This window comes from Scomber japonicus, chromosome 14 (genome assembly GCF_027409825.1).
Source record: "Scomber japonicus isolate fScoJap1 chromosome 14, fScoJap1.pri, whole genome shotgun sequence".
Classification (NCBI taxonomy): domain Eukaryota; kingdom Metazoa; phylum Chordata; class Actinopteri; order Scombriformes; family Scombridae; genus Scomber; species Scomber japonicus.
The window spans coordinates 7,526,029-7,536,943 of record NC_070591.1 but is presented as its reverse complement, the minus strand read 5'-3'; the positions used below and the strand labels follow the sequence as shown (position 1 = coordinate 7,536,943).

Sequence of the window (10,915 nt, the reverse complement as noted above, 5' to 3'; positions counted from 1 at the left end):
ATGAATATAGAAAATGTGCAGAATGTCCCTTTAAATTATAGTATTTATAAAAGTTAAGATTTGAATTTTAAAGACAATTAATGCAAAATATTGAGGACTCAGCTAAGAAAAGTCTCAGATCTTAACCTTTGTGTCGTCCTCCCGGGTCAAATTGACCACGTCTGTCCTTCCTCCATTCTCTCTTTCTTTCCTTCCTTCTTTCCTTCCACTCTCTTTCCTCCCTTCCTTCTTTCCTTTCCTTCCTTCTTCCTCCCTCCCTCACTCCATCTCTCTTTCTTTCCTCCCCTTACCTTCCTCCCTTCCCTCTTTTCCTTTCTCCATCCCTCCCTCCTCTCTTCTTCCATCCTTCCCTCCTTCCTTCTTTCCTTTCTCCCTTCTACCTTCCTTCCTCCCTCCTTTCTTTCCTTCCTTCCTTCCTTCCCTCCCTCCTGTCCTTCCTTCTCCCTCCCTTCCTTCTTCCTTGACTCGAGGACAACAGGAGGGTTAAGTGACTACACAAACATGATATTTTAGACTTAATAGGACACTAATCAAGTCTTAATTTCTTAATTAGTTAAATTAAAGTTCAATGAGTGCACAAGTCAGTCATTTTACCTGCAAACAACGACACACCGGTTCTCCTCTGTCAGTCGATACACACTCTCTGCCTGCACCACAGGAAGTCCTGGCACACACCGACTGGTCCTGACACACACACACACACACACACACACACACACACACACGAAAATAAAGGGAGAGGTATGTATGTTTTTCATATAGTTGATAGAAATAAAGAAATGGCATCTATGAGTGTGTGTGTGTGTGTGTGTGTGTGTGTGTGTGTGTGTGTGTGTGTGTGTGTGTGTGTGTGTGTGTGTGTGTGTGTGTGTGTGTGTGTGTGTGTGTGTTCCAGACTCCAGATGGTGACCTTTAACCTCCCACTGGGGGAGACACATGCCGTTTTGAATGACAATGACTCAACGTGCGCCCAGACACACACACAATCCCACACACACACACACACACACAGGCAGCTGGCCAGCAGCCGAGATCATTTTGAAAAAAGTCAGCATTATTATTATAGCATTGTGAAAGTATTACGTCTGCTTTGATTTCATAACGTCACTTTTCATCAAAAATAATAAGCTGAATTTATAGAAGAGGTTCACAAGTGTATGATTATATTTTAGATTTGTCTGTTTTTATCCTTTATGATTAATTTAGGACACTTTGAGGCTCTTTAGTATTATCAACTCAACTTTATGTTCCCTTGCTTACTTGCAAAACACATGAAGAAGTGATTATTCCTCATGACGCAGGGAGCAAGAACAGATCTGTGAGAGGAACATTTTGTTTATTTTACAACTTAATTTTATTGTGGTTGCTATTAAATGTGTCATTCTTTCTCTACTTTAGACAGCTTTGTAAATCATAACATTTTAATAGATTTTCTTTTTTTATTGCATGTTAGCAGGATATTGTGTTTATTTGCTTGAAGTGAGTGATAATTGTCTTCATCTGTTTATTTATTGTGTTTTTTTTCTTTTATGCCGATCTCAAAGAGATTCTTACCTGGTTAAGTAATGGAAAATGAAATGGGATTAATTTTGAACCTTTTGATTTTAAGTAGAATACAGGCTTCAACACACAAACACACACACACACACACACGCTGCAGATTAGAGATGTAAATTCTCCCAAAAAACTCACATTGCAAACATTCCTCAGTTTAAAAGGTCAGAAAACCAAACACATTTCTTAACTCGACAATCATAACCACACACACACACACAAATCTTAAATGAAGATAAACTGAAGATTTAATCAATTCAAATTATTCCACAGCAAGATGCACGAGAGCAGAGCAGCACACACACACAATAGATATCACATCTGTCACCCGAGGCTCTCCAGCTGACATCTGCTGCACCGCAAACCTGCTGTTAGCCACACACACACACACACACACACACACACACACACACACACACACACACACACACACACACACACACACACACACACACACACACACACACACACACACTGCAACTGCGTTTTGGGTGCAATTATAAGTTCATGTCTGACCCTGTTTGGTTGTAGAGTAATTTGTCTTCCTCTTTCTGGATCTTTCCTCCTTTCCTTATCAGTCTCTCTCTTTCACTCCTTCACTCTCACTCAGTCATTCATCTTTTCCTCCACTCCTCCCCCTCTCTCTTTATCAGTCTTTCTTATCATTTTTGCCCTCTCTACAACTTTCATCTTGTCATCAATCCTTTATTTCTACCACATTCAGTCTTATTGAAATATCCTGAAAATGCTTCAGATGTGAAATCATCTCTACTTAAATTTATATATATTATATATATTGATTTTTTTGTGTGTGTTTGCATGTATATTTAGCTTTATTCTGCCTTGTTCGTTTCATTTTTTGCAGCTGTAGTAACTTCATTTTCCCCAAAAGATCATTAAAACTTATTAAATCTCTTAAATTCATGTGCTGAAATGCAGGATTTTGGATTCTCTGTACATTTGTTTTTGATTTTTATTAAAATATAAGTTTATTTTCAGTGAGTTTTGTGCATGCTGGTGGTTTTAATTTTAATACTTAATACTAATAGTACTAAAATACTACAATAGTAAAACTAAAAGAGAAGTTTTGGGGCTATTTTAGACTTCAGACATTCTTCCCTTAGTAAAACTCTCCTCAGCCGAAAACCATTAAAATGCTGCAGTACACGTTATTTTCAGTTTTAGATGACTCAGCGTTCTTGGTCATGTAATGTTTAGTTTTAGTCAACTTTGATGTTTTATTTTCTGAATAAGTCCACACGTCTGTTGTCTTTAATTGACATTTTTGACTGGGAGGTGATAAAAACAGCTGGAGAGGACAGCGTCTGAACAAACAACGAGCCGAGTGTGTTTAAACCGGAATTACAGCTGCAGGGCCGAGATTAGAGATCAGCTGCTGACAACCATAATCAGCAGACACACACACACACACACACACACACATACCTGAGGACCTGCTCACCGGCTGACAGCTTTTAGAGGAAAAACACATTTAAATAACAAGAAAAGAAGAAAAAAAAACACACATTCACACACACACACACACACACACACACACACACAGAAACACACACTCCAGGGCATATTTGGGTCTTTTTCCTGCAGAGGTCAGAGGTCAACATCAGTCTTGTCTGGATGATTATCTGTGATGGATTTACACCAGGTTCAGGAGTTTGAAACACTTCAGGAGCAAAAATGAAAAGTGAAAAACAACAAAACTGGAAATGTCATGCCTTTTTTTCCCCCTAAAGTCATCGATAAACTTGTCAGACATTTGTTTTTTCACACAGAATATTGAAGATATCATTGCTGTTGCTGTTATCTTACAAGTGTCGATGCACCAAATTGAAGATTTAGCCTGAACACCAGGGAATAGTGGAGTTCAGTAAACACAATGCAGTGACTATTTTGAAGCTTGTATGATAATCATTTTTGGCCAACTTCAGCCTGTCAGAACCTGAGAAGCTTTTCAACTTAAGCTTGAACATTTAACCTAAAATCTAAAACACGGGTGAAAATGGTCCATTTTACGTCTTTAAAAACTCGTATTTTCATCTTCTGTGGTTATTATAAACAGTTATTTTATGTTATCTTATCCGACCTTTTAAATTGACTCTATTTTTTCCTTTTTTATATTTATCTTCATTTTACTGTTTTAATGTAAATGTGATAATTATTTGGTTTTATGTGAAGATTGTAGTGTGGTGTTTTATGCATGAATTGTGCTGTAGAAATAAAGTTTATTATAACATTTACATAATTCTGAACATTGTTGTGTTTAATTGAGAGTGACTAGGAGTCAAATTGCTTTTGCAGACATACTTGGCTAATAAAACAGATTCTGATCATTTAAAACTCCTGAGAAAGCCTTGAATTAGGTTGACTTTACACATATTTCATCAAATTGATTTTCATTAAGGTGGAATACACTTGTCAATAATCATCTTTCTCATCATAATCTTTGAGGTTAAGTTACTGAAATGCTCGTATGTGAGACATTTTTGTTGGTAACTGAATGATAAATAATTCATTCACACTGAGTTTACCTTGGCCAGAGGAGAGGAGGAGACAGGAGGAGAGGCGAGGAGCAACGGCAGCAGCAGGAGCACAGAGAGGGTCAACATCTGGACAGAGGAGAGGAGAGGAGAGGAGAGGAGAAGAGAGGAGAGGAGAGGAGAGGAGAGGAGAGGAGAGGAGAGGAGAGGAGCGGAGAGGAGAGGAGAGGAGAGGAGAGGAGAGGAGAGGAGAGGAGAGGAGAGGAGAGGAGAAGATAAGAGAAAAAAGGGCAGAAAAGAAGGTGAGAAAAGAAATATAAATCATGCATTTTTAATCATATAACCAGGAAAGTCTTATCAGTTATATAATATTGTAATAGTGAAATATTCACTATTGTAATGACAATAAAATTACAAATATTACTCATATACACTCTAAATACTACAACTAATAATAATAATAATAATAAAGCCGTACCTTGCCAGATTAAACTCCAGAAGCTGTTAATCTCTCATCAAGCAGTTAAAATAAAAATTTTAAAAAACTGTAAAAACCTGTCAGTCTGAATTCAGGGAATCAGTCGCTCCACAGTTTGTTTGTTCTCTTGTTCAGTCAATAGAAAAAGAAATCACAGAAAAATCCATGTAGAGAGTTTAAATCCAGCCAACGATCAGCATCTGCTTTCCTCTGCAGTCAAACAAAGTCTGAGCCAGCAACAAAAAGAAAAGAGGAGAAGAGGAGGAGGGATGCTGGAAAAGAGACCAGCTGTCCAGAGTCTCTCTCACTCACTCACTCACACACACTCACACACACACACACACGCACGCGCACACACACACACCTCCTCCTCCTCCTCCTCCTCCTCTTCTCCTCCAGCCCCTGAAACACACGAGCTGTCTCCTCCGCTGAGGAATGATGAGAAGGCACGCGACCAGCTGACATGTTCAGACAGCGTTACACCGGGAGAGAGAGGAACGCTCAACTTATTAGTCCTGAGTGACAACAAGACGAGATGAAATCTTCTGACCACTTTTTAAAAAACCTTGTGACATTTTTCTGACACACAATTATACTGTCAAAGTGAATGTTTTTGATCTTTTATTATTAAAGACAAAGATAAAAGAGAGAAGCTTCATATATTCTCACTGTTAGTGCTTTAAATGGACACCTAAAGGTCAAAACACTTTACTGATAACAGACACTCTCACACTTTATTATCTACTCTTTATCCTTTAATTATGGCTATTTTAAGTCATTACTTTTCATTCAGGCCCATTCATTCATTCATTCATTCATTTTAAATTGCTATGTTTCTTTTCTATATACTTTTTTTTTTGTCTTTCAAGGGAAACAATATTTAGGTTTTTTTTTGCTTGTGTATGAAAGTGCATAATGAAAAATGACAATATTTAAAGAAATCTGAAATGAGTCCAGGTAAAGGACCAAGCACTTCTAATATAATAATGATAATAATAATAATAATAATAATAATAATAATAATAATGATAGTAATACCAATAACAGTAACAATAACTATAAGAAAAACAATAGCAAATAAATACAAATAAATAAAAATAACAAAATAACAATTTGTAAAACAATTAGACATTTAGTAAAAATGACACTATTAAAAGCCAGCTTAAATAAATATGTTTTCAGCTGTTGTTTAAAAATGTTCAGAGCTCACATCTCTTATAGCTTTAAGTAGACTATTTCTTAATTTTGGAGCATAATTAAATTAAAGCTGCACTCAATATTTTCTTTTGTGCATAATTATTCAATTTATTTAATAATTATTTAAAAACCCAAGCAGTAGATGATCTGAGAGCTCGTGAAAGATTGTAAAAGAATGATCCTCAAATCATTTAGAGCTTTAAAAACAAGAAAAAAAGCTTTAAATCTATTCTAAAATATACTGGTTATTAAAGATGAACAATTACACAACATAAATCAATTTAAGTGCCAAATTAACCTTTTTTTCACAAGTATATAATGAACAAATATAGTTAAATAAAAGAAAGAGGCCACCGCTCATGCACAAGGACACGACTCTCTTTACAGTAAACTATCTCCATTTTGACCCAGACATTTACTAAACACCAGTTTAGTCAAAGCTCAACAAGCTGCCAGAGTGGAGTCAACAGGCCAACGTCTTCATGCATGAACGTGTTTCATAGATATGTGTGACTTCGGATACTTCAGATACACACACACAATACTTTTAAGTAGGATTGATTCATTGATGTTTTGCCTCTGCACATGAGCCAATGTAGACAATTCATCAGCCTTTTCCTTTAAGGGTGTCCAAACTATTCCACAAAGGGTTCATGTGGCTGCAGGTTTTCTTTCCAACCAAGCAGAAGCTCATTTAATCAGCTGATCTCAGTCTTCAGACACTTGATTGGTCGGCTTGTGTGCTCTCGATTGGTTGGAACAAAAACCTGCAGCCACATGAACCCTTAGTGGAGCAGTTTGGACAAGCCTGAACCCCTTCAGTAAATCTCAGCCTGTGAAAACTCTGTTGCAGTATCACACTGTGACCAGCAGAGGGCAGAGTCTACATAGAGGTGGTAGTTATTCTCATCAGTACTTTTCACACACACACACACACACACACACACACACACACACACACACACACACACACACACACACACACACACACACACACATTACTCCAGATGACATTAAATTAACCTTAAAACATCTCTTCATTCTAAAAGGTATCATTTACATTATGGGGACTTACCTACATTACGAGGACTTCCTTTTTCTCCCCATACAACGATATAAGTCCCCATAATGTGACTGTGTAACCGATTTATGTCCCCACAAGATTAGTAATATACGTCGATTAGAATAACAATATTTCTGATAACAACAGAGAAGCAAGAAATATAAAATATATAAAAATTAATTAAATGAGAAGACTGAGTTGAAGGGGAGCATTTGAAAAAGTATGAAGTAAATAATATAATTTTTAAATATAGGTCTTTAAAAAAAAAGCATAGGTCACAAACTCCTGCCAAATAAATAAGATTAGAACATCAGTAATTTATGTTTTGCATACTTATCATCTCTTAACTACTTGAGAACAGGATGACTGTGTCCATTCTCTCTTAATCAAGTGTTTTAATTTCGGTCAAGTTCAGCTTCGTTCTCTCTCTCTCTCTCTCTCTCTCTCTCTCTCTCTCTCTCTCTCTCTCTCTCTCTCTCTCTCTCTCTCTCTCTCTCTCTCTCTCTCTCTCTCTCTCTCTCTCTCTCTCTCTCTCTCTCTCTCTCTCTCTCTCTCTCTCTCTCTCTCTCTCTCTCTCTCTCTCTCTCTCTCTCTCTGTCTCTCTCTCTCTCTCTGGTGTGACTGTCAGCTGTGTGTCAGAGGAGGTGCTGAGGTTCAGATAAACCAACCCTGCTGGTGTGTGCTACAACACCAACGGAGCGCCTCCTAAAAATAAAACAGGGAGGTCAGCCAGAGTGTGTGCACATTTGCATGATGTGTACTTGTGTGCTCTTGTGTGTGTGTGTGTGTGTGTGTGTGCTCTTTTAAGGGAAGGTATGTTATCGTTGTTGATGATAGTGGAGGTGTGATACATGCACACAAACATGAATGTCAGGTCCGAGAAGCAGAGAGAGGAGACGATGACAAGAACGAGCAGTCTGCTAACACTCTTTCCTCGTGTCCCAACATGATTCAGCCTCTCTCGTCATTTCAAAACAGAACAAGAGACGATCCATTATTAGTCCGTTATAAATACGCTGCTGACATGTTTTTGAGCTGATAAACCTTCCCAACATCATTTATACACCATGAACGCTGCAAATAATGAGAATATTCAGCAGTCAGGGGCCCAAATGAGCACTGAAGTAGGGTTTTCTTGCTGTAATAATTCTGTAATTAGAATTCTAGATTCTAGAATTCTAGATTCTAGAATTCTATGCTATAAAGAATCTAGATTCTAGAATTCTATGCTATAAAGAATCTAGATTCTAGAATTCTATGTTATAAAAAATCTAGCATAGAATTCTAGAATCTAGAATTCTAGCATACAATTCATATTTGTAAAACTTCACAAACAACTTAAACATCAGCAATTTATGAGTCGACTAGATTCAAATTTGATAATTAAATCATCATTTTGAGTCATTTTTAAAGATATGATGCTAAAATTCTCTCATTCCAGCTTCTTACATGTGAATATTTTCTAGTTTTCTCAGTCCTATATGACAATTAATAGATGAATAAGGAAGATGATCCACAGATGGTGAAAATAACTGACAGTTTCACCTCCAGACATATTTTACAACATATAAAAATCCTTTTTTTCAGGCTCATAATGGCATAAAATGGCATGAAAATCAACGGAAATCAAGATAACCAAACAGCATGTATTTGTTGCAGTTTTACAAGATAAAAAATCAAACACTGTCTTGTTTGTTCTTTTGTTCTTGTTGTGAGGTCGAAGCTGTAAAAACCTCGAAATCTTATCATCATCGAGTGTAACTAAAATGTCATTCCCCCAAATCAGGTGATGTGCATCCAAATTGTTCATTCATTGTTTATGACGAGTGATCCGCTGCTTTTAGTATATTTTGGTTTCTCTTCAGATTCAGATGATGTGTTTGATAAGAATAGGAAAAGAATAAGCTCCACAAATAGGAAGGAGGGATGGAAAGAGAGAGGAAAGGAGGAAAGAGAGAAGGAGGAAGGAAGGACAGATGGAAGGAAGGAAAGAAGGAAGGACAGATGGAAGGAAGGAAGGACAGAAGGAAGGAGAGAAGGAAGGAAGCACAGATGGAAGGAAGGACAGACGGAAGGAAGGAAGGAAGGACAGATGGAAGGAAGGAGGGATGGAAGGACAGATAGAAGGAAGGAAGGAAGGAAGGACAGATGGAAGGAAGGAAGGAAGGAGGGAAGGAAGGACAGATGGAAGGAAGGACAGACGGAAGGACAGACGGAAGGAAGGACAGAAGGAAGGAGGGAAGGAGGGAAGGAAGGAAAGAAGGACAGATGGAAGGAAGGACAGATGGAAGGAAGGAGGGAAGGAAGGAAGGAAGGAGATAAGGAAGGAAGGACAGATGGAAGGAAGGAAGGACAGATGGAAGGAAGGAGGGAAGGAAGGACAGACGGAAAGAAAGAAAAACTGCTAAACTGTGCTGAACTCGTAGAAAAGGGGGGTGTTTGTTTTAATCATCAAATAAATCGTAAACTCTTATTCAAGAAAATGAGTGTCAACAAGTTTAGTGGATCAACTTCATGTCAGGAAGGGGAAAAAAAAGGTTTCACAAAACGTTTCATTGTGGCGGAGCTCTAATCACCCCAAGCTGTTTAGAAGTAGATAAAGAGTTTTTTTTATATTTTATCAATCCTCGAGTGTCACGCAAAACTTTGTGAAAATCCCTGTTTCAAAGTTCAGCTTTGATGAAGGTCATGTGCTGAAAAGGGAACGCTTGTTTTTATTTAAAAGATTAAAAATGAAATGAGCTTTCAAAAAACATCTGAGCCAGTTTTATATTGTTCATTTTTAACCTTCCTGTTGTCCTCCCGGGTCAAAGTGACCCCGTCTGTTTTGGCTGTTCCTTCTTTCCTCCCTTCCTCCCTTCCTTCCTCCCTCCCTTCCTTCCTTCCTTCCTTCCTTCCCCCCTTCCCCCCTTCCTTCTGTCCTTCTCCCCCCCCTCCTTCCTTCCTTCCTTCTTTCCTTTCCTTTCCTTCCTCCCTTCCTTCTTTCCTTCCCTCCTTCCTCCCCTCCTTCTGTCCATCTTTCCTTCTTGCCTTTCTTCCTTTCATTTCCTTCCTCCCTTCCTTCCTTCCTTCTGTCCTTCCTCCTTCCTTCCTTCCTTCCTTCCTTTCCTTCCTTCCCTCCTTCCTCCCTTCCCTCTGTGCTTCTTTTCCTCCTTCCTTCCTTCTTCCTCCCTTTCTTGACTTGAGGTCAACAGGAGGGTTAAAACCTCGAGAAGCGTTTCTTACACTTCCTTAGACCAAAACTAAGCAGCTCCTGGTTTTATGAGGCGTTGTTTCCCGTCGGGTTTTTACTGTCACATGGTGTAACCGCTGTTTCAAATGAATCAAGGGGAACTCGACCCTTCACGACAACACACACACGCTCACTTGATAACAGCCCGAAGGAAACCAGTGCGCATTTGACACTATCACAAGTTCTCTGGAGAAAAAAAAAAAAAGGACATCGCCTCTAAAAACTTTCCATGCTGATTAAAAGGAGCCTGGAGTGATATTCTGTCATAATATTTAACCTCTGTGTCACCACACGGAGTCATGAACTGGCAGTGAGCTGGCACGTCCGCTCAAACTGTGTGTAATGCCCAATTTGGTGATATTGTTTCTTTACTTTAAGGCAAAAAAAGGACTCTGACTCTGACCTGAGCTGAACTGTGCTTGGAGTTTAATTGCTAAAAGTTAAAATGTCTTGCATTATAAACTGAAATGATAGACAGACAAGACTTGCTGATTGTTAATATGCTGATGTTTAGCAGGTATAATCTTCACAATGTTCACTATCTTAGTTAGGAGATTTAGCACTTGCTAATTAGCACTAAACAAGAAGTTGATAGGAGTATCTTTAAGTTACTTTTGCAGGTGTTCATAAAAAAAACATAAGAAGTCTCCCAACACACATCCAGAACCACACATGAGAGCATTTTCTAATCTGGTGCCCATAGACACCCGTTGGTTTCCTGATTCCCGTTTTGAAGCCTCAAATTTGGCATTTTGACCGACACCATCTTGGATTTTTGGAGCCAGAAGTGTTAAGAAGTGACCATATTTGTATAAGAGGGAGAAACACTCCAGAGTCCAACTACAGCACCTCACACACCAGCATGGTAGCAACTTATCAATCACAAGGTAGCCACG

The 10,915-nt window shown here is 38.4% G+C and overlaps 1 protein-coding gene across 1 annotated transcript in view; it reads right to left on the bottom strand.

Moving 5' to 3' along the window:
• The window catches only part of LOC128373312 (follistatin-related protein 1-like), a 6,372-nt gene extending 2,194 nt beyond the window's left edge, over window positions 1–4,178 (bottom strand). Inside the window, exons 1-2 of the mRNA XM_053333601.1 lie at window positions 4,101–4,178; window positions 595–684 (exon numbers count right to left, since the gene is read on the bottom strand). Of these exons, the coding sequence (XP_053189576.1) occupies window positions 595–684; window positions 4,101–4,178 (168 nt within the window). The remainder of the gene's footprint in view (window positions 1–594; window positions 685–4,100) is intronic.
• Between the last annotated feature and the right edge of the window lie 6,737 nt (window positions 4,179–10,915).